The sequence below is a fragment of the Taudactylus pleione genome, unplaced genomic scaffold (genome assembly GCF_031769625.1).
Source record: "Taudactylus pleione unplaced genomic scaffold, aTauple2 ptg000012l, whole genome shotgun sequence".
NCBI lineage: Eukaryota > Metazoa > Chordata > Amphibia > Anura > Myobatrachidae > Taudactylus > Taudactylus pleione.
This window is the reverse complement of record NW_028284415.1, coordinates 19,199,911-19,224,617: the sequence shown is the minus strand read 5'-3', so window position 1 is coordinate 19,224,617 and position 24,707 is coordinate 19,199,911. Positions and strand designations below refer to the sequence as shown.

At 42.9% G+C, this 24,707-nt stretch overlaps 1 protein-coding gene across 1 annotated transcript in view; it reads right to left on the bottom strand.

Moving 5' to 3' along the window:
* Nucleotides 1-2,215: 2,215 nt before the first annotated feature.
* The window catches only part of LOC148542508 (bMERB domain-containing protein 1-like), a 40,864-nt gene continuing 18,372 nt past the window's right edge, over nucleotides 2,216-24,707 (bottom strand). Inside the window, exons 3-6 of the mRNA XM_088468473.1 lie at nucleotides 13,805-13,878; nucleotides 11,707-11,821; nucleotides 9,965-10,038; nucleotides 2,216-4,035 (exon numbers count right to left, since the gene is read on the bottom strand). Coding sequence (XP_088324599.1) covers nucleotides 3,911-4,035; nucleotides 9,965-10,038; nucleotides 11,707-11,821; nucleotides 13,805-13,878 — 388 coding nt within the window. The 3' untranslated portion in view covers nucleotides 2,216-3,910. The remainder of the gene's footprint in view (nucleotides 4,036-9,964; nucleotides 10,039-11,706; nucleotides 11,822-13,804; nucleotides 13,879-24,707) is intronic.

Below are 24,707 nucleotides of genomic sequence, written 5' to 3'. Positions count from 1 at the left end.
GGACCTAGACTGGTACTCTGGCAGCATTAACATTCGCCACAGTCTGCTCTGATGACTCACCCAGCCGCCTGCTCATAGGCACGCTCTCAGATATCTAATTCCTTGTCAGTGGAAGATTAAAGCTTTGCTTCTGCTGGAGAATTGCATTTCATAACAAATTAGAGACTCAGGCTCACCTGCTGTGACAAGAGCACAGAGAGCCAGTTAAAAGTGCTGTAGAGCACTGACAGAGGACAGGAAATAAATGCAATATACACAAGAATTGTACATAGCAATAGCAGCACAGGTCATACCATTACATTAATATGCTAAAGTGTATATTTTAAATAACTGGTTGAAAGGTTGCTGGGCACTTTAGTAAACCACTCCACTGCTAGTCTGCTACTTACCAGCCATACTTTAATCATATTGTTTGTGATTATGCTTGTACAGGACCAGTCGCCTGAAATAATCCCCCGCATGTGGTAATATGATCATTTTCATATCAAGTGACATGAACCATTGCTGTAATTTTATCCTTGCATGACATATAAAATATATTGAAGCATTAGAAAGTTCCAAAAACCTGCTGCTTCTTGGTGATGTATAGAGACGTTCCCAAAGCCACTGTGACAGCACTGCTAAACAATTTACAGGCTCTCCTGTTTCGTACAGGACATACTATTGAGGGCAATTATGGAGGGGGTGGATTGTGTATATGGGAAAGTGTCTGCACTTGAGTAGCTTTCCTATTGGCCCAGGTGGTCACCCCCTCTTAGGTTGCGCTCACAAAAATGGCCAATGCTGAGGCAGCACATGCAGGCTGGTGGGGGGGCTCTGGAAGTGACTAGATTGCAACAGCCTTGTCTCTGGGGATCCTGCACTGGATTTGTTGAAATATAGACAATCTTCAGTATGTTATTCTCTGTGTATGATCATTTAAAATGTGATGATTGTCTGACAAGAGGACAATCTCAGACAGCAACTGACAGTCTTGCGTAGGGATAGAAAGACAGAAGGGATAGACTGATAAACCCAGCAACAGAGAGAACATTGCATACATATTGAGAAGATGGACAGCCAAACACATTTACTGGTCACATGCAGCTATAGTGGAACAAATAATGGTAAAAAGGCCCAATTGAATGATACGTGTGTGTCGCCAAAGCCACTGGGGTGCTACAAAATTTCAGCAGATAACTTTAATGCATGAGTGGCAAGGTCAAATTTTGAACCGAACCTGACGCTTTATGCTTGGTCCAAGCAGCTTAGTTTAACCACAAGTGACCTGTTATGATGATGGGCAAATTACTATGCTGTCAGATCAGTATATACTTGTGTACTCGGGGATGACATTAGAGGTGGTTCAGTAGAGGACGCTGTGTGCAGGAAACTGGGTTGGTGTTGGTAGCTCTTGCGCATTAGGTAAGGTTGAGGCAGGAGTACATGGATGCAGGAAATTAATAGATAATGAACAGGCTAGTTGGATAAGAACAGGAGTCAGGCTTGGACTGGCTAAGGTATCTGGACCAGCTGGATATTGGATAGAAACAGGAGTCAGGCTGGGACTGGCTATTGCCTCTGGACCGGACTGGGACTGGCCGGATTGGAACAGGCTGCGAACAGACCTCCAAATGTAATATAGTAGAATGGCCGCAATCAGAATGATAGAAGCACAATAGTACAGGCAATACAATAACCAGTAGTACTCAGGGTACAGCAGAACAGAGCTTCTGGGAACAGAAGTCTGGAGCTTAGGGAAGCAGCTGAAGTAGCAATGTTGCTCTGTCAACTTGTTGGAGAAATAGGAAGTCCTGCTGTGCTATGACCGGTGGAGAGAGTCAACGGTCTGAAACTGGAGTCGCTGTTGGAGCAGACAGCTGATCGTGGCCAGTATGGCAGCAGTCAGAGGTGGTGGAAAAGACTGCGGGAAGCACGCTGGAGGAAGCGGAGTGCACTGATGGCAGCAGCGAAGATCCAGGAGAGCCCACAGGACATCTGCAGACAGGCTGACCAACACGCACTGGTACGTGTCTGACAGCCATCCTCTGAGACCTCACATATACACATTGATGAACAGTGGCTATATGCTCAGCCCATGTGTGTGCAGTAGCTGACATTTATAGGATATAAATCTATTCACAGACTGAATCATTCTATTACATTTGAAAGAGGCATATTACATAAAGGTGTCATTCAGGAAATACATGTTAGAAAACTCATAGATAAGGCTACTGTATGTTTATTTTTACCAACAAGTATTGACAAAACATGTTCTAACATACAAGAGATGCAAATAAGTCTGTACAAATACATACATATCTAATAATGCAGTGTATCCGAAAACAAACAAAGGCAGTGCAAAGGGGTCAAGGGTCATTCAATGTGAAGCAACCAAATAAAAAAAATCTGATTTTATATAATGGTATTTTCTAATGACAACTGTGGTATTATGCTATTTTGGGAGGACAACTTGTACGAGGTATTAGTGCTATGGCATGTAGGTGCAGTTACGATAGATGGGGCACATCATCCTCTGCTGACACTCCCCATCCAGTCCCATGTCCATTCCTTGTGCTATTGTCTCTCCTTCTCTTCCAGTTCTACTATACTAGCAGAGCTGCATTTGTTTGGCTAGTAAACAGTGTGGTGAAGGCATTATTTGATTAGACACCAGACCTGCTCAAAACATATTTGGTATTGCCAAACCCTCATGTTTTTCTAGTTGATTTGACATTGTATGACCTACAAAGGCTCAGTGTTACAGTTGCTGTTTTTCTCAAATAACACTTTAGACCAGAGGTCCCCAAAAGCGGTCCTCAAGGCACCCCAACAGTGCAGGTCATAGAGATATCAATGGTTGGGCACAGGTGGTTAAATCAAATTGACTGAGGTGCTAATTAAACCACTTGTGATCAAGCATGGATATCCTTAAAACCTGGACTGTTAGGGTGCCTCGAGGACAGAGTTTGGGAACCTCTGCTTTAGACACATGGTGACAGTTTGTTGCTTCAGTCTCTGTGGGGTCACACTATAGTGTGGGTCCATTAGCAAATTTAATACATATGACTTCTTACATTTCTGTCTAATTTAAGGGGTATATTTGCTAAATGGCAGCTTTTCAAAGTCACCACTTGTCGGAGGTTTTGGTCATGTGATTAAAAGGGGACATAATATTAAATGCAAATCCAGGAGTATTTTACATGTAATATCATTACCCTCATAAATCACATGGCCAAAGAACGGTGGCTGTGAAAAGCTGCCGCTTAAGTGTGCTTTGTCAGCTGCTTAATATATTACAAGGTGTGGCAATTTGAAAGTTGCTCAGAGATGTGATTATTTTATCTCTAATCAAGCAGCAGCAGGTGAGGGTTTTGGCATTGAAGTACTGAGCGAGGAACTGATGTACTGTATGATCAGTTCCTCTCTGGACCATGGCAATCGTGGTCAGTGGCCTCATATGAGGTTGAGTAAGATGATGATTTAGGATGAGGTGTTTATGATTAATTAAGGAAGCATTTTAATGGATAATGATAAGGAATTAATGATTCATGGAGGATGAGGGGTTAATGGATGAATGTTCACCTCAAAAAGAAAGAAATTGTACAATTTTCTGTGTACACCCCTAATAAAAGAGGCTTTGCATGACTATGTGTGTATACAAAAATAAATCATAAGAAAAAACATTGTATCGTCAGATTAAAAGACCCTTTTTTTAATTAAATCAATTTAGGATATACACATAACTGCTGCCAGGGGCTCTCCATGCCCACAATAAAAATCTTTGCAGGTCCTCTCTGCAAAATAGTTTAGTATGTTTAGAAAGGCAAAAAAACATGGCCATTGGCACTCAGGTCACCTTTAGTGTTCCAGTCAATCAGAACAGGGCTCTGCTTGAATCTTTAGCTTGAGTGAGAGTAACATGACAGTGTTACATAATGGAGCAGGTGAATCCACAGCACTCTTTTAGGAGCGTTAATCCGGTCTTTGTGACGTAAGGGTTGGAGGTTTGCTGGGTACGAGAGGTCAAAGCTGACAGCTTTTCCTTTCTGTGGACTGAAATGGAATAGTTATTCCTGATTAAAATACATAACAATCTATAAGATAAACAGCTTTCATAAACAAAGTTAAGCTGGCCATACACGGTGCGATATGCACCATGCGACGCGATGGGGGGTCCGACATACCGGGCAGTACCCACACAAGGTGCGATCGGGTGGCTGAAAGCCCGATATGCCGGCTCCCCCATCCCACACCCACATAGCGCTGCATGGGATCGCACATCGCATCAGATCAGTAAGATCTGGGGGTGCGATGTAAGATCCCACGGGTGCGCGCTCTGTCCGATATCATGCCCATACATAGTACGATAGAGCAGCCAAATCGTACCAATCCGTCAGATCAGCTGCTTTATTGCTCCGTGTATGGGCACCTTAAGTCACCATCTGAGTTTGAGCTATTCATTATAGGGGCAAATGACTACTGGAAGCAGAATGGATATTTAAAGCTGGGTACACTTTAGACGACCTGTCTACCCAGCCGACCTATGATGCAACGGATGACATATCGTGTAGTCTGTACACACCTCAAGATCTGGTGAAATTGACAGATTGAGCAGCATGTACGCTCGATCTGACGATGTGATGAATGACGGGAGTGCACATGGTCCGACATAGTGCATACACACTTGCCTATGTGGACCATATGTCGGCCCGATCCACCAGATCGGGCGACATATTGTCTAATGTGTACCCACCTTTAGGTGCATTTGGCTAGGGTGTGAGCACCTTATTGTATTCAACTTTCATCTCTTGTCCCTGGATTTGAAGTGGGTAAGATCATAACAACATGTAGCCAATAAAATAATTACAATGTTCACAGCTGTACATAATTTTTGAAGAAATAATCAATGATCTTACAGGAGACATTGACCTGTAAACTTCTGATTGTATTAGTGAGGGCATTCTTATATTTAACAGGGTTTGTGCCACAATGTCAGAGGTGGAATTCAGAAGCCACAAACAGATTTAGATGGTGGAAGAAGCAAGGTCCTCCAACAGCACAGTGTGCGATGTGAGGCTGCGTCCTGATGCAGAAAGATTCCTAGATAACTGACAGGCAGCATTTTAATAAATATTTCTTCAATCCACATAATTTCTGCCTCTATTGTTTGCAGGTAAGTAAAAGTTGTTTTGGGCCAGTGGAAAAAAGGAAACTCACTGTAAATGGGAAAGTTCTATATAAAGTACAGGTTAAGTCTCCCATATCCAAAATGCTTGGGACCAGGGGTATTTTGGATATCGGAATATTCCCTATTTTGGAATATTTCTATACCATATTGAAATGTTTTAGGAATAGGGCCCAAATCTAAACACAGAATGCATTTATGATTCATATACACCTTATACACAGCCTGAAGGAAATGTTATATAATACTTTTAATAATTTTGTGGCTCAAACAAAGTTTGTGTACATACATGAAATTAATTTGTTTCATATACACCTTCTACACAGCCTATAGGTCATTTTATACTTTATTTTTTTATAATTTTGTGCCTTAAACAAAGTTTGTGTACATTGAACCATCAAAAAGAAAAGATTTCATTATCTCAGTCATGCTAAAAATATTCTGTATTTCGGAATATTTGGATATGGGAGACTCAACCTGTACTTTATGGCTATCTGCAGTACATAATTTGTAAAAGTGCATTTCTTACCAAATTTGGCATTATACCGGCATTATTAGATGACATCTTCAGCTGATTTGGACTGAGAACTGACACCTATTTTCTTAATTGGCAGTTAACCTCATCACTGCTGCAGATCATCTAGTTTTAAATAATTTGCAGTGTACTGCATCTTAGCAGGTAACCTCATCATTGCTGCAGATCATCTAGTTTTAAATAATTTGCAAAGTGTACTGCATCTTAGCAGGAGACCACTCTATCCTTAAACCATTCATTAACAAGAACAAATAGACAAAGTATAATCAACAAATGTAAGTTCACAATATCTACACTACAAGCAACTGCTGTCTGCATCACCTGAACAATCTTCACTGGCCTCTGCTTGCTCACTATAAGAACTTACACTTGCTAATATTTGTACTGACTCGCTCGTTTCACAAACAACTCATATCTTACTGTATTCAGTGCCAATTTCAGTTTATTTCTTAGAAATAATGTCTTCTCACCTCTTTTCCTTCCCTAGCCTGTCATCAGTCTTCTAATTCAGTTTACTTTAATATTCCATTTCTCCTCTTTTCCTCTGCTCAATAATAGTTTGGAATTTTGCAGGCACATTTTCCTCCATTGTACTATTACCTGTTTCTCTGCAAATCTCTTGTACTGTCTCTAACACTCATACTTTATTCCTACATCTAGTTTTCCTCCCCCTATTCAACTCATCCACACCACTATCATCCACTCATTGTCTACCTAATCCTCTGCTCTACCCCCTTTTTCCACTTATATCATTTCCCCCTTGTCTCCTCCACCTCCTCCTTCATCTCCCCTCGTCTGTCTGCCGTCCTCCCTCTCCTCTCCCACTACTATACTTTCATTCTCTTCTACCCCTCCTATGTCCTACTACCCCACTGATAATCCCTCCTCCAAAACCTTCTCTCCATGTCACCGCTCCCCACCCCCATCATATTATACTCCCTCCCTGCCAACCACCTACAGGTTCCGTCCCAGCAGTGGTCCCCGCACAATCTCTCTACTACATTCATCTCGACCACCCATATTAAACTCACCTTCTCGCTATAGCAACCCAAATAATCTAATTCACATCTCTCCCACAAACACTGCCCCTCTATCCTGTGCCCTCTGGAATGCCAGATCAGTATGTAACAAACTCGTACCCACCCACAACCTTTTCATCTCTAAAAACTTGCATCTCCCTGCCATTACTGAAACCTGGATTTCACCCTCTGACACCACTTCCCCTGCTACTCTCTCCTCTGGGGGCCTCATCTTCTCTCATACCCCTCAGCCTGGGGGTCGTCATGGTGGTGGGGTAGGGGTCCTTCTATCCCCCGGTTACTCCTACAAACTCCCACCCTCTGAACCATCTCTTACTTTCTCTACATTTGAGGTTCATGCTATACACCTCTTCCAACCAGTTCACCTTAGAGTAGCTGTCATCTACCGCCCCCCCTGGCCCTCCTTTCAAATTCATTGACAACTTTACTTCCTGGCTCACTCACTTTCTCTCCTCTGACCTTCCCTCTATTATCCTAGGTGACTTCAATAGTCCTATTGATATCCCCACAGAAGCCTCTGCCTCTAAACTCCTTACCCTCACATCTTCATTTGGTCTCTCCCAATGGACCTCCTCACCCTCCCATGTGAGTGGGCACTCGCTTGACTTGGTCTTCACTCACCGTTGTGATATTTCTGATTACTCCAATTCCCCATTCCCCCTCTCTGACCATCACCTTCTCTCTTTTAACCTATCCCTTTCTCTTTCCCTTCCTCTACCTCCTAAGGCCACCATCACTAAGCGCAACATTGAGGCTATTAACACCATTTCTTTTTCTTCCCAGCTTGTCTCACTTCTCTCCCCTATCCTGTCTCTCTCCTGCCCTGAACAAGCCATTTCCCTAAACAATACCTCCCTTACTTCTGCTTTGGACTCTGTTGCTCCGGCAATCACTATTCACCCTCGCAGATTTACACCTCAACCCTGGCATTCCAAATGCACCAGGCACCTGCAAAAGTGTTCACGAACTGCCGACCGACAGTGGAGAAGATCACGCTCTAAGGCTAATTTTCTCCATTTCAAATTTATGCTCTCATCATACAGTGCTGCCCTCTCCCTCGCTAAACAGTCATATTTCAAGAACCTCATTTCCTCTCAGTCCTCAAATCCCCAACGTCTCTTCACCACCTTCAACTCCCTCCTCCGCCCACCCCCTCCTCGCTCTTTGCCCTTGACTTTTCTACTTACTTTACATCTAAAATTTACTCCATACGTCAGGACATAATATCCCACCAGTCCCACTGCTATCCACCTCCTCCTTTCCCAGATCGCCCCACTCCTTCCATTTTACCGACTCTAACTTTCTTCTCCCCTGTATCTGGAGAGGAAGTAATGTCCCTCATCCAGTCCTCCCCCCCACCTTCCACCTTTCCCCTTGACCCTATCCCTTCACGTCTCCTCCGCTACCTCTCTCCTTGTGCCTGCTCCCACCTCCTTAAACTCTCCCTATCATCAGGCACTGTCCCATCTGCATTCAAACATGCCCTTGTCTCCCCCATACTAAAAAAACCTACCCTTGATTCTAACACTCTCTCCAACTACCGTCCTATCTCCTCCCTTTTGCCTCCAAGCTCCTTGAGCATGTTGTTTACAACCGCCTTACCACCTTTCTTTCCTCCCACTCCCTCCTTGACCCTTTTCAGTCTGGCTTCCGTTCTCTTCACTCCACTGAAACTGCCCTCACAAAAGTCAGCATTGACCTCCTTGCTGCTAAATCCAAGGGCCACTACTCTCTACTCATTCTCCTTGACCTCTTTGCTGCTTTTGACACTGTGGACCACCCTCTCCTTCTGCAAATCCTTCACTCCCTTGGTCTACGTGACACTGCCCTGTCCTGGCTATCCTCATACCTCTCTGTCCGATCCTTCTCTGTCTCCTCTCATGACTCCTCTTCTCCCCCACAGCCTCTTGCAGTAGGTGTTCCCCAAGGTTCTGTTCTTGGACCTCTCCTTTTCTCACTCTATACATCCTCACTAGGTGAACTCGTCAACTCTTTTAACCTTCAATATCATCTCTATGCTGATGATATTCAGATCTACCTTTCCTCCCCTGACTCTCTCCCTCCTCACTCGTGTCTCCAACTGTCTCTCTGCCATCTCTTCCTGGATGTCCCAGCGATTTCTTAAACTTAATATGTCTAAGACTGAGTTAATTATCTTCCCACCCCCTACATAACCAAACTTCCTGCCATTTCTTTATCAATTGATGGCACAACTATCTCCTCTAGCCCCAAAGTGCGCTGTCTTGGAGTTATCCTGGACTCCTCCCTCTCCTTCAAACCACATATCCAGAATCTCTCACAGTCCTGTCGTTTTCATCTTAAAAATATTTCCAAGATTAGACCCTTTCTCACCCAGGATGCCACTAAAACCCTCATAAACTCATTGGTCATCTCCAGATTGGACTACTGTAACCTCCTCCTATCTGGCCTCTCCAACTCCCTTCTCTCCCCTCTCCAGTCTGTCCTCAATGCTGGTGCTCGGCTCATCTTCCTCTCAAAATGCTCTGCATCTGCCTCCCCTCTCCTACAAGCTCTCCACTGGCTCCCCTTCCCTTTTAGAACCCAATTTAAGGTTCTCACACTCACTTACAAAGTCCTCAGCCATTCCTCTCCCATTTACATCTCTGATCTCATCTCCCTTCACTCTCCTGTCCGCCCTCTTCGTTCAACAAATGCATGCCGCCTCTCGTGCCAATTGATTACTTCGTGCCACTCCCGCCTCCTAGATTTTGCCTGCGCTGCTCCCCACCTTTGGAACTCTCTCCCGCTTCCCATCAGACTCTCCACCTCTCTTCAATCCTTCAAACGGGCTCTCAAGACCCACTATTTCATCAAAGCCTTCCAGCTCTCATCTTAACTTGCTGCTACATACTCCTTCCTCCCTGCCTACCCCATCTGTGTCACTCCTGTTTGTCTGCCCCTCCCCTTTAGAATGTAAGCTCCTATGAGCAGTGTCCTCTACCCTCTTGTGCTTCTCCTTACTCTAACTTTATCTACTTCTTACTCTTTACCAGGGCACCTAACACTTGGTTGCTTTGCATTGTTGCTTATCTGGGTGTTATGGTCGCGAATGTAGCAATGTATATTATCCATGCCCTGTATTGTACTGTACTGTAAGTGGATGTAAATCAACCTATTTGTTTATGTACTTTGTAAGGTGCTGCGGTACACTTGTAGCGCCATATAAATAAACGATAATAATAATAATGTCACCAGTCTTACCTGCTTTCTTCAGATAACTTTTGGAAAGTTTACTCTGTAGAAATTCTGCCATTTCTTTGTCCTCCTCTCTCTCCCTGAGGAGAGAGGAGACATAAAAGGAAATTTAACAAAGTACTAAATAGCTACTCTGCTTACACAAATGTGCCTAATTGTCAGCATAAGAGCTAACTTTTAAAAATTATTTTTGTTCTCTCATTACCCGACCACCACAACTCCCATATAACTGAAAAATGTAATGCATAGACAAATATTGGGGTGCTGGCGCTGAACTGGCTCCTAGGGTTGTCAGCCTAGTACTCTCATATGTGTACATCCACATCCCACTGGAGGCTACTTGTGTCACTTTTGTGTGTTTGAATGTTGTTTATATTACTCTGGTCTAAATGCAGCTAGAAATGTACATTCCTGCAGACGTTCAACTGAAAGGTGCTTATTGTGTTCCATGGAAAGTATTGGATGGCCACGGATTACAGACACCCCCTGAGTACAAATTAAAATCCTGTGAACATCCCTCTACATGTATCTTTAACACCCCCATCATTCTTATTAAAATTATCTAATCTCGCAAAACAACATTTTCCATATGGGAACATTCAGTCTAACCTACAAACAGCAAAAGTGCTCTCCCGATCCACCCAGAGCACCATCTCATCCTGCAAATCCATATGCTTCCCCATAAAAAACAGGTGCATTTGTGCAAGAACATAAATGTGAATACAACCCTTGTTAGAACAGACAGAAGAAAGTGATATAAAGAGCAAAGAAGAAGACATTATAAGAACAGCTAAGAAAAACCTGCACCCTCCTAAAAAAGGTACTATAGCAAGATACTTTTTCCTAAACTGCTTGTGTCTGAGAACATACTTTGATGTTAAATATGAGGACAGCTCACGGTCTTGTACAATTTTGGCATGTTATAATATAGCCCCCCAGAGAGGCCCTCTCTGTTCCCCTGAATAGATTTGGCTGGGAGGAAGAAAGGCACCTGCCAATCTTTCTGCACTCAAAGCTCCCGCTGCTGAACACAGTAATACTGTGAAGGTTTCAATTCCACTGTTGCTCGCCAACTAAATTAATTACGCGCCCAAATGTTGCGCTGGCAACAATCACAAGCTACTGTACCAGCAGGACAACCGCCTTCTTACAGCACTGGGGCTAGAGATGAGTATATAAACAGGTATTAGCAGGTAGGTTTGTAACATATAATGGAACTAGAGTGAAGCTGTGTGGAATTTTGTTGCAGAGCCGGCTTCTCCGATGCTAAAGTTCCAGCAACACAATGTTCTGATTTATCATTCCACACTGTAGTCCTAAATTTAGCTGAATTTTTAGTCTATAAACAGCTGGAATGAAAATGGTGTCAATTCTGATCTGTTGGGTGTTTGATATACCAGTAGGATATTCCATACAGAATGCTTAAAACCACCTTCCACCATAGAATCATATGAAAGTCCAAATCAGAATATTCACCTCATTCCGTGGAACAGTTTTAAAACCTTGGTTTATCTCTTAACTTTAATTATGGGTCTTATTCAATAACTTGGTGAAATGTAAACATAGGAATGTAACCCATAGCAACTAATAACACCTTTTGCTTTCATTTTCTGAGCTGTGCATGAAGAATTACAGTAATAACATGTCTAGTTGCTCTCTGTTACAGCACATTGTGAGGCTCCTCTGTCTGTTAAATGTATTTAGTTGTAAAGCCCATTTAAGAGCTAGGATTTTATAAAGTCATTTACCGTAACCTCTCAAACTCAACGTCATCTACTAAGAAATCTCGAGTCTCCACCAGTTTGTGGATACGATGCAGGAGCTCCTCCTCTTTCTGCCGGTCTTCCCGAGTCTTCTCCTTCTCTACAATAAGGAAAATTTTCAAGGTAAAGTATTATCCATTTCCTCTCACTCCTTCATTTTCTAAAGTGACTGGTAATAGTTTTTCTGTATACAGCCATGGCCAAAAGTTTTGAGAATGACACAAGTATTGGTTTTCACAAAGTCTGCTGCTTCAGTTTTTATGATGGCAATTTGCATATACTCCAGAATGTCATGAAGAGTGATCACATGAATTGCAATTAATTGCAAAGTCCCTCTTTGCCATGACAATGAACTTAATCCCAAAAACATTTCCACTGCATTTCAGCCCTGCCACAAAAGGACCAGCTGACATCAGGTCAGTGATTCTCTTGTCAACACAGGTGAGTGTTGACGAGTACAAGGCTGGAGATCACTCTGTCATGCTGACTGAGTTAGAATAACAGTCTGGAAGCTTTAAAAGGAGGGTGGAGCTTGAAATCATTGTTCTTCCTCTGTTAACCATGGTTACCTGCAAGGAAACACGTGCAGTCATCATTGCTTTGCACAAAAAGGGCTTCACAGGCAAGGATATTGCACCTAAATCAACCATTTATCGGATCAGAGAGGTTCAATAGTTGTGAAGAAGGCTTCAGGGCGCCCAAGAATGTATAGCAAGCACCAGGACCATCTTCTAAAGTTGATTCAGCTGTGGGATCGGGACACCACCAGTGCAGAGCTTGCGAAGGAATGGCAGCAGGCAGGTGTGAGTGCATCTTCACGCACAGTGGGGGGGAAGACTTTTGGAGGATGGCCTGGTGTCAAAAAGGGCAGCAAAGAAGCCACTTCTCTCCAGGAAAAACATCAGGGACAGATTGATATTCTGCAAAAGCTACAGGGATTGGACTGCTGAGGACTGGAGTAAAGTTATCTTCTCTGATGAATACCCTTTCATATTGTTTGGGGTATCTGGAAAAATGCTTGTCCAGAGAAGGAAAGGTGAGCGCTACCATCAGTCCTGTGTCATGCCAACAGTTAAGCATCATGAGACCATTCATATGTGGGGTTGCTTCTCAGCCAAGGGAGTGGGCTCACTCACCATTTTGCCTAAGAACACAGCCATGAATAAATAATGGTACCAAAACATCCTCCATGAGTTTGGCGACAAACAATGCCTTTTCCAGCATGATGGAGCACCTTGCCATAAGGCAAAAGTGATAACTAAGTGGCTTGGGGAACAAAACATCGAAATTTTGGGTCCATGACCAGCAAACTCCTCAGGCCTCAATCCCATTGATAACTTGTGGTCAATCCTCAAGAGGCGGGTTGACAAAAACCCACAAATTCTGACTAACTCCAAGCATTGATTAGGCAAGAATGGGCGGCCATCAGTCAGTATGTGGCCCATCATTTGATTGACAGCATGCCAGGGCGAATTGCAGAGGTCTTGAAATAAGAGGGTCGACAATGCAAATATTGACTCTTTGCATAAACTTAATGTAATTGTCAATAAAAGTCTTTGACACTTATGAAATGCTTGTAATTTTACTTCAGTATACCATAGTAACATCTGACAAAAAGGTCTAAAACCACTGAAGAAGCAAACTTTTTGAAAACCAATACTTGTGTCATTCTCAAAACTTTTGGCCATGGCTGTACATGTATACTCAGTACAGGATTTGTAGCATCAATGACCTATATCTGGAAATGACAACTTACTTTCCTTCAACCACATACAAAAGAAAAAAAAGCTACTTTTATTCCATCTTCTAACAAATAATTAACTGTTGCAACAGTAACAGGTAATATAGTATATATTTGTAGCATAATATATTGTATATTTCTAGTAAAGGAAGAAAGGCAATTTGTTTCTGGCACTATTTCTGTGGGGGCCTCAGTCTACCTGTTGTGCCCCAAACACCAGATTTCAGTAGACTTCTTTCTAGCTCCAATGGCTGGTGGTATGGTATGCTGGGACTCAGAGAGCCACAGTTTGCCTATCTATCTGGTATTAACTAGAATTACCACATTTTTATTCAACCCTACCTTGTTTGGAGACCAATTTCTGAAGCTCTTTCTTCAGACGAGTAATTTCTTGACACAGCTGAAAATCATCCATCCTATGCACAAACATGAGACACAGTAATACAGAAACATTAAAGAGATGTATTTAATTTGGCTACCTAAACACATATGCATACAGTAGTCCTCATTTTCTACAATTTGTCCTTGTAGGCTTTTAGCCATGAAAAAAGTATTAATTTTCTTTATAATTACCTAGCAGATTGCAATTTCTCCCATTTGTTAAATGTACTTGATGGTACCTGTACTTGTTTGGCCCATTCATGAACAATGAAATATGCGATAATTATCACCACTTTTGGGTGCATATAGAAGATCTGGTACATACGGACATGTACTAAGCAGGATCTGGTAAAAATTCTGACAGTCGTGTTGCTGGCACCGGAATCAGGCATCCCGTACCAAACCCATACTAAGCCTATAGCAATGAATTACTAATTTTGTGAAAAAAATTGTAAACTGCAATAGATATACGAGGATTATAAATATCAAGGATTTCAGGCATCTATGACATCTGTTGGGACATTTCTGTAGCGCCTTGATTGTGTATTCATTTTTCTAGATTAGTTAAAACCTGAGGATTTGGTCCACGCTGGGCAGCTCAGGTATTGCGCTTGGGGACATTCTCTCTTTTTCCTGGATACATGCTTTGCAATTTGTTGGAGCTGTATTCTGTGTCCATGTGATTCCATCTCTTCTGAATGTTCTCAACTCTTAATGGTGATTGCCCCCCCTCTCCTTCTTTCACCTCTTCACCCAAGTATATCTTTGTTGGTTTCATTTAATTGGGCACACCAGCAGTCTGCCTAGCCCAAATACACACAGTATTATATGCTTCCCCAATTAACTGACAATTGGAGCTCATTCAGACCTGCTCGCTCGCAGCGTATTTAAATTTTGCAAAGTGACGTCAAGGCAGCCGCTCGCTTGGCAAGGCATAAGCACTCCCACTATGTCTTGGCGAGCGATCACTTTGTGTTTAAAGACACCCACCAGCCTGTCTTTAGCCACCCACTTGCGTATGTCATCTCCAGGAAGTATATTCAACCATCGGTACATCGGGTTACATCGGATCTGGCCGCAGCGCTTGCGGTTGACTGTACCCTACCGCAAGTACTGAGAGCACTTCAGTGTATTTTTCAACCAGGTAATGTGTACTATGACACTGCCTGTTAATTATGCACGCACCAGAAACGGCGTGGAAACTCTGGCACGCCTGCGTCCGCAACTCCACTCCCCCGTTACTACTGCCCTGCCCCTGTTACCACCCATAAACGGCCTCTCCTTCCACTGGGCTGTCTTTGCAGGGCGAGCGAGCAAAATCCAATCGCTTGTATTAGTTAGCACACGTGCATTGCGAACTACACGCATGCGCATATTAGAGAACATCATCTGCAACGAGCGGCCGCTTGCTAGCGAGCGGGTCTGAATGAGCTCCATTGTGTACTGATATATACTTTTCTTCAGCATCCTTTACATGTTTGGTTATATGCTAGGTGTGTGCCTTCTGTTAATTTATGCTCTTTCCCATAGTGCACAGGTTCCCAACTCGGAAATTTCAGTCAAGGTTTTAGGATATCCATGCTTGAGCACAGGTGACTTAATTAGTACCTGCCAATTTGATTTAACCATCTGGACTCAAGCATGGTTATCCTTAAAACCTGGACTGTAATGGCAGAGTTTGGGAAACTGTGCCAAAGGGAATGGGGTCAAATTTGTCTTGCCCTGGAAACGTGCGGGTATTATCAGGTTTATGCATATCTTAAGGGACATTACTCAGCGGTCCTTTCCTGACTGCTATGACATATATGATCTCCCCCTTTCCTTCCAATTCCAGTTCTAACATATATGTTTATTCAAGCTCATAATAAAACCTCCAAGCTCTGGCCTCTCACTCCTTTTGAATGGAAGTGCATATACTCAGTGGAACAATCTCTTACTTTATCATACCACGCTGCCCCCCATAAGCCCAGCCCCTGGAAACATTTGCAGATGCCGGAGAGCAGGATTTGGATACCACTTTATCAGGAGGGATGATCACTCACCAGACAAGATGTTGCCAAATTGTCTGTTAAAGTGGCTCTCAGAGAAAACACTTTCCAAAATGTATACAAGGTGGTATTTAGTCCCCTGTAAACTACAGAAAATCTTTACCACAACATCCAACCTGTGTTGGAGATGCTGCAGAGTAATTGGTATATTAGTGAATGTGTGGCGGGACTATTTTCAGATTGCAAGCTTTTGATATAAAATTGCAGATCACATAATACTACTTCTTGGCACTGTGATTCCCTCTTGTTATGTTACGGTCTTATCCCATAAAAGCACTCAGTAAGACCAAATAGAGATTACTACTACTATTACAAACCCGCAATGTATGTCCCAAATCCCCAGAGAATAGAACATCTGACCCCCCCCCCCAATAGAAAACTCAGAACTCCCAAAAGCTACAATGCATTAATTTCCCATATCTATGAACCTTGGTATTCACGTAACTTTCTGATCCATGGAGAGTCATAGGTTACCCTGACTCCTCCCAAAATAGGTGAAAGTACTCTTATTTGACAACCTGCTTCTTTTATCTGGACAGGCAGGCCATCTGCATGCCAGAGTTTCTTTGCCCCATTCACCACCTTTGCCACATTTAAATAAAATACAACTTCAGGACTATGGGGCATATTTAGTAAAGAGTATTTGAAGGATAGCCGCTTAAAAAAAGCCATTTTCGGGGATACCCACAATTATTAAAGAGCCCCAGAATTTATCTTGGAGGGACAACAGCAGATACTGTATCGCAGATATTAGAGGTGGTCCCTTTCTGACCAGAAAAGCAGTCCACATAAATTTCAATGGGGCTGCTATACTGTCAGATTTACCACGCTCGTTCCGGAGCTTGGCCCTGGCAGTTAGTGAAATCTTCAGATGGCATTAGCCTTTGCAGCCTATAGACTTCCTTACAGAAAAAGTACCAAAGAGGGATCCTCCGGATTCCTCCCTGCTCACACATGCGTGATCAGCAGATTGCATATGCTGAACCGCGCATACGCATTGTAAGGGGTGGTACTCTTTATTTCTTTGTGTAAATAAATCTTTTGGACTTTGGAACTCCAAGTAAGCTGAGCGGACTTCACAATTATTTTGCTTTTAATAATTGGGGGCTCTAGGAAAGGTATCTCATCAAATCTACTCATAGACCAGGGGTGGGGAACCTTTTTTCTGCTGAGGGCCATCTATATATATATATTATACATATATATATATATATATATATATATATATATATATATATATACACAACATTATTTGCCGTTTGGTGCAGGCCACACCCCCAACGTGTGATGTCACATGGGGCAGGGCCACAATCACCAGTGATTACAGCAATGCCCGGAGCATCCTGAGGATGCTCCGGGGAGCTGTAAGTGCAGTGATGTGACCGTCTGAAGCTTCCTAAGGATGCTCCAGGCGTCACTGCTGCATAGATTCTAGTGGCAGGGTACCATTCTAGGCACCCTGTAAGCCAGATGAGGCTAGCAGATAAAAGCTGAGAGGGCTAGACAAAATTATTCCGTGGGCCTTATATGGCACCCGGGCCTGAGGTTCCCCTTCCCTGTCATAGACGAATGGAATTTGAAGTATCAAAAAGGGTGGAAGACACATCACAAAAGGTAAGAACAATTTGTTCTATATCTTAAACCATCTGTGTTGATACACCAAATTCCTGCTTTGTGAGTTGAGAAGATGCAGAGAAGAATTCGGGAAGAAGGTAAAATAAATTGCATAGTCTGCGTAGATATTTGCTGTATTTTAAAATAATTTTCTGCCTCATAGTTACGTTGCCATCAGAATTGTATACAGTAGCTCAGTGTTTCAAATTCCACCATTTATTGTTCCTGTGCAGACTTGCTAGGCAAGTTAATAAGCACATGAAAACATTGAGCCAGGACACAGACAATAGAATATGTGGCCTTCTAAAGGTGGGCACACACTATACAGATATATCTGCAGATCAAGTGATCTGCAGATATATCTGCAAATGATGGTAGCTCATACACACTAAACGGCCATCATCCGTGTCTGGCTGCGGGTCCCGTCCCCCTCCTTGCGGCTGCCGCTGTGTGTGTAGACCGCCCGTATACACTTGCCGATGGACAGATATGTCTACCGACGGGCAGCAGATATATTGGCCGATCAATTGATCTGTCCGTGTGTACCCAGCATAAGAGACTGAAACTGACTCATAGTTTAATTTTTATCTTTGTCAGTATATCTTTTGAATAGAAAAGATATCTGACGGTTTCTCAGCACAAGGGTGGGAGCAACTTTAAGGTAAGAATCTAAATCGTTCTCTTAAAGTGCATCTGGTGCTGGCAAGCCAAATTCCTGCTTGTGGGAAAGGATGCTGATGTGAACCTGGGACAAAGGTAAAAATGTGTTTTACATAAGTCCTATTATTTTTATGTGAAGAGGTTGTGTACTTAAATTGCATGGTGATGTTCAAGCGTAAGCGGCTGAATCTTTAAGTTACGTATATACTGCATTTACTGTTTGCCACTAAATTCAAACGTTTATATTTGTTCTGCTATAGTATAGTATACTGAAGTAAATTGTTAGAAGTTTATGGGAATTAGCTACCAGCAAAAAAAAAGTGTGTATGTGAATTAAGAAAAGTGTGTTGGAGATATTGTTAAAAGTGGAGGTCACGTCGCTTTAGAAACGTGGGATACCCATGTGAGGTATTGAGCTGAATGCCCAGGGAAGAGGCATTTAGTTTTTTAAATACACAAGATACTGTATGGATTAGAAGTATTTTTGTTGTGTTGTGAGGTTAGATTAGCTTGAAAGCATATTTCAGAAACGCAAGTGGTTAAGGAAAGTGTTTTAATCGGCTTGAATTGTTTACAACAATCATCAAAGCTTGCAGTAAATAGTACCAACGAAAGCAGGTGATTGGTCTGGCTCAGAGACAAGAAATTGTAACTGACTGACTGTACCAGTCTTTAACAGGGTGTGTCAGGGACCACGCTGGAAAGCACCTTGAAGTTGGCTTGGTTTGCACCCAGTTGTGAAGAGTGGAGGACACGTCGCTTAATAATGTAATGTGAGCCCGCAGACGTGCACCGTGGTCTGTTTGCATACGGCAGGAATAGTATCTTCCGCTATGGGAGCGAAGAAGACGCAGCAGGGACAAATTGTGACCGATGTACACGTCGAATTAGGGTCAGCAAGGTATATTATGAATAAAAAGTATGGTGTGAATGCAACACTGTACTGTGATAAGCGAATGAAACTGACTGCAAAATGTGTGAAACCATTTCCTAATGTTGGTAGCTTTGACCCAGAAATATTGAGCTCAGTTAAAGATAAGATTTGTATGTTAAGATTGCTGAAGTTGCAACTTAAAAATGATACGTGTTTCAATTTGTGGCTACATGAGGGCAGTATATGGTGCCATACTGGTATGAACTGACGCAGTTGGTTACAAAAGTCACAAGTGCACCACCTCTGCCATATGCAGATGATGGCTTAAGTACCGTTGATAAGAAAGTTAAATGTAATTTGTATCTGGTGTTGGAAAAAGAAAAATATAATGATTTTGATGAAGACAATGAACCCGCTTTCATTTCTGCTGTTTCTCATGTCATTCAGTTACAGGAGTGCCCACACAGGAGGGGAGGGGTAGTTTTGCTTCAGAGGCCATTGTTGGGGTTCATGAGGTGCTCTCAGATGCTAATAAACCAAGGAGCATTCATGCTACTAAAACAATAGTCCCTGCAATTAGCATAAACAATAGTAGACCTGCAGGACTACACACTGTATGCACAATAGTTGTTCCTAATGGTAAGGTGGACAAGGAGGGTGTGATCCCAGTTACAAATGCAGCTATGCATTGTACTTGGAGTAGGGATGTGCAGGCTCGGGTTAGTTTAGATTTTCTTGCCAAGTTCGGATTTTTCCTGCCAAAAATCGGGTCTCAGAAAGAGGCAAAACTTCATCTTTCATGGACTTTTGTCCAGGAATGATGATGTTTGTCCATGAAAGATGACGTTTTGCCTCTTTCTGAGACCTGATTTTTGGCCAAAAAAATCCGAACTTGGCGGGAAAATCCGAGCCTGCACATCCCTACCTTGGAGTAGGTCTGAATCAAGGTCAATTATTACTGAATTCCCAGATCCTTGGAAAGATCTAACAAATTGTAAAAAAAAAAAAAGTATTAAGGATTTGGGTAATGCCCATGAACCCACAAATAAAGATTTGAGAGTAGTAGTAAGGGCATGTCTTCCTCCCACAATTAATGTGCAACATTTTATTGAGGATAGTCAACTGGGGGAAGACAAACATTTAACTGATGAGAATAATCAGGCAAAAATTATTCGCATTGACACCCAGTTAAAAATGTACTTCCCTGTAGTTGTTGATTGGCATAAGATTTTCTCCATAAAGCAAAAAGATAATGAAAATGCTTTAGAGTATTTCCATACAGCTTTGTTGGGTATGGCCAAGTATACAGGAATATCTGACATAAAAGATCATGTGAATCAAAGGGAAATTACTGTTTTAATTCTTTTTATCAAGTTATGTATCCATCCTTAGTCATATGGATGAGTTATTGTTATGATCATTATTGTCTTTCTTGCCTAACGCTAAAACAATTGTTTTATCTCTTGCAAGGAGGACACAAGGTATAAGGATAAGCTACAGTCATGCCGGTCAATGGAGAAATATTTGGGACATGTCTGACCCAGGGGACGAGACACTTGACACCAGGCAGGATATAGGAAAGACACAGTGATCTGATAGCACTATTATAGATGATGTGGGTTGGCAGAAGACAATACTAATGCCAACTAAAAGATAAGCTTTGATGTCATATATGAAGTTGCGGTCCTATGACAGATTACAATCTTGTTTTATTTTTATGACAAACCAGTAGAACACCACACAAAGGACTACTGACAACCAGGGGGCGGCCCTAGCCCAAATTTTTTGGTAAGCAAGTATATTTTTTGGCGCCCCCCTATGCAGTGCCCCTTTTACAGTGCCACCGGTAGTGGTCACCCCTGTGCAGTGCCCCTTGTGCCCCCAGTAGTAGTCCCCCTATGCAGTGCCCCTTTTACAGTGCCCCCAGTAGTGGTCCCCCCTGTGCAGTGCCCCCAGTAGTATTCCCCTTATATAGTGCCCCAGTAGTACTCCCCCTTTATGCAGTGCCCCCAGTAGTGGTACCCCCTATGCAGTGCCCTTTACTTAGTGCCCCTAGAAGTAGTCCCCCCCTTGTAGTGCCCCCAGTAGTAATCCCCCCTTTTAGTGCCCCCAGTAGTAATCCCCCCTTGTAGTGCCCCCAGTAGTATTCCCCCCTTGTAGTGCCCCCAGTAGTATTTCCCCCCCCTTGTAGTGCCCCCAGTAGTATTTCCCCCCCCTGTAGTGCTCCCAGTAGTAATCTCTCCTTGTAGTGCCCCCAGTAGTATTACCCCCTGTAGTGTCCCCAGTAGTATTCCCCCCCTAGTAATCCCCCCTTGTAGTATTCCACCTTCCCCCGCCCCCCGCAGTAAAGACGTAGTAAAAATAAAAAACAAACCACTTACCTGAAACCCGCTTCTACTCCTGGTCCCGCCGCCGATATCAGCTCCTCCGTCCGCCGCTTTGCATTATGGGAGTGATGTCACGTCATGACATCACTCCCATTACCCACTGCGAGAGCCGGAAGATGTCCGGCTCTGGCAGTGGGAGCAGCAGCCGATGAGAGTCTGTCTGACTCTCATCAGCTGCTAAAGCAAACACACAGCTGCCGGCGCCGGCGGCTGTGTTTGTGCTGTGTAGCGCTGACCGAACTCCGTCCGGTCAGCGCTACACGCGTGGTGCAGCTGTGTCACAGAGACACAGTCTGCCCGCGGCCCGCATGGTACGCAGCTGAGGCGCCCTTCACTATGAACCGGCCCTGCTGACAACCATACAACTGCCACTGGCAGCGACAGATATAAATTGTCTAAGCACTTGTATATACTGTATAGGGATTACATTTATTAGGACAAGGAGAGCTGATGAGGTTGCAAAGAGAGCGGCAGCCTCACCTATAGCTCAGTTGCCAAGAATCCAGGCAACCGATTTAATGTTTCTTTTTAGACTCTCAGGGGGCGATTCAATTGTTTTTTGGGGGCGTGCTAAATTAATGAGCGCCCAGTTTGCTATTCAAATGTTCTGGGCGCTCATTAATTATCGCCCTCTACGCCGACTAAAAGACAAGGTTTAGCCATCTAAAACGGCTAAACCCGTCTTAATTCCTGGTTAGGGTGCACTATCTGCGGTTAGCGCGCCCTAACCAGGGTGTTTCAGTCACATTTCTGCTCGCACACTCCTGAGTGAGTGCAGAAATTCCGCACCGGCGGCTATCGCGTCCCGACAGAGCAACAATTGAATTGCTCTGTCAGGCGTCTAAAAAAAAAATCCACCGGCAGAACAATTGAATCGCCCCCTCAGCATACTGAAACTGATTAATATGCAAGATTTGTGTTATCACAGGGGACTCATTCTGGCCCAGGTAATACAAATCGACTTCATTCAAGTAGTATAATGTGAAAATTTGAAATTTGTGTTTGTTTGGATGAATTTGTTTTAATTGGGTTATAGAAAGATAAGTTGAGTGAGGTGATGACTGAGACAGGGTAAGTATGGCAAGAAGCATTGCCACTAGTATTACAAAAGTATCAGAACCACCCCTAGGCCAAACCTTAACCTGTCACCATTGGATATATTTTATTTTTGTTGGACAGACAACCTTGAACTGTGATAATGAAATGACTGTCAGGTACACCATGGGTGTTGTGAGAAAGCAAACAAGACGATAACAGATGAGTTTAAATCTTCTGGCTTTGATCATGTTGGGCACTAACGGTCATGTCAGTGTTCCTGGAAAAGAAGGTAATAGTTAAGAAATTTCTTGAGTTCTGGTTGCTTAACAGATTATTAAGAAGGACCATAACAGGTGTTGATGACCACTACTACTTCATTGAGAGTTGCTGAAAGAGACACCTGGATCCGAGTGAATCCGAACAAAAGGAGAATAAGAACAAGAAAAGGGAGAAGTGCTCTCACTATTTGAGATTCTTTTCCCAGCAACTTAAACTTGCATGAGGGCAAAGCAACTGAACTAAATATGAAGAATAACCATTACAGCATGAACGTTTTCCTGTCTCTTCTGTGTACTTTTTTTTGTTTTGTTTTTTGTTCTTTTTAGCTGGCACCATTTTTGATCTGACACCAAAGTGGAACGTCCTGGAGGTGGCTCTGATAAAGATTTCATGGGAAAATACATGGAGAGGTACACAAGATCAGGCCATGACCGAACTCAACTTATAACTAAGAAAACGGTACATAAATCAGGAAAATATTAGTAAATAAAGTGTACAACATGTTTGGTTTTGGAAGAATGGGACTTAGATTACAACAGAGGATACCAGAGGAACAGGTATAATCTAAGTATTGATGTAGAAGGGAACATGCTGTCAGCAGATAAGGGTGTTAGCAACCAATAGGTATATTGTGTATAATTTTTGGATAATCAAGGTATTATATTTGTCTGAAGTATATTATGAGTGGTTGTGCTTTTCCCCAAACTCTGAAGGAGTGTTGTAAAAGAGAAGGTATCATTGAATGCGATGACATTATGGCCCTCATTCAGAGCTGTACGCTCTGAGCAGAGCGCACGCTCTGAATGAGGGCCGGCCTCCATAATTATGGAGCGTCCTCCTGGACACTCGTATAGCTGTGGGTCACCACCCACAGCCTATACGAGCGTGCAGTTTGATGGCCGCGATGGTCTTGACCATCGCGACCATCGCCACTGCGTGCCGGAGCCTGCGGTTGAGGTTTTCAACAGCGAGGCCCGGAGTGATTTTGGCTCTATCAGAGCCAAAATCACTCCCACTGACATCACTAGTGATGTCAGTGGGCCGGCTTCTGACGGTAGGCGTTCCCTTGGGAACGCCCCCGTCAGGGAGGCACGCCCACCAAAGGGGGCGTGCTGTCAATCAACATCGACAGCACGCCCCCTTTGATCAGACACAACGAGCGAAGGAAAGTCCTTCGCTCGTCGTGTCTGGCGCATGCGCACGACGGAGCTCCCGCCGTCGTGCGCATGCGCAGTGCACAACATCGACCCACTTGCGAGCGGACAGCCGCTTGCGAGTGGGTCTGAATCAGGCCCTATGTCTCATAAAAGGTACATTAATACTGATCATTTAATTTAAAACTAATCCAACACTGAATGGTACTGAATTACCTAACATCAGTGAATGGTGGATATTGTATTACCTTAGAGACAAAATTTGGGACAAAATGTTGCACAAATGAAATGAGATTTTAGGAGAACTCATAATGCTTCATTGGCACAGGTGGGAGAAGACATAGCAGGCTGGTTCTCTTGGTTGTATCCTGCAAAATACTTTTAGCATGTGGGTAAAAGACGTAATGCCTACATCAATCATATTGATTATATATTTTTCTTAAAACTATATCATTTTAAGGTGTGTTAGAAATATGTTCACGGGCATCAACAACCAAACTAATCACCCTGGTATAGAAATAGATGTTAGGGTTCCAATAAAGTATAACAACACAGAACTGGACAATCTACAATATGATCCTACATTGAAATTCTGAAAAGAGTGATAGTTTATTGAAAAGAGTTGACTGTCAAAGCTAAAATACTGAAACTGAATGAAGTACAATAAAATACAACACTTTCTGTATGTTATTGTAAATATTATTTTCATTATAAGTGTAATTATCTGTTTTCTATCCAATTTGTATAACTGTATATTGATGTTTAGTCTTATTTTAATCAGCATTGATATGTATTGTTTTATAGATAAAT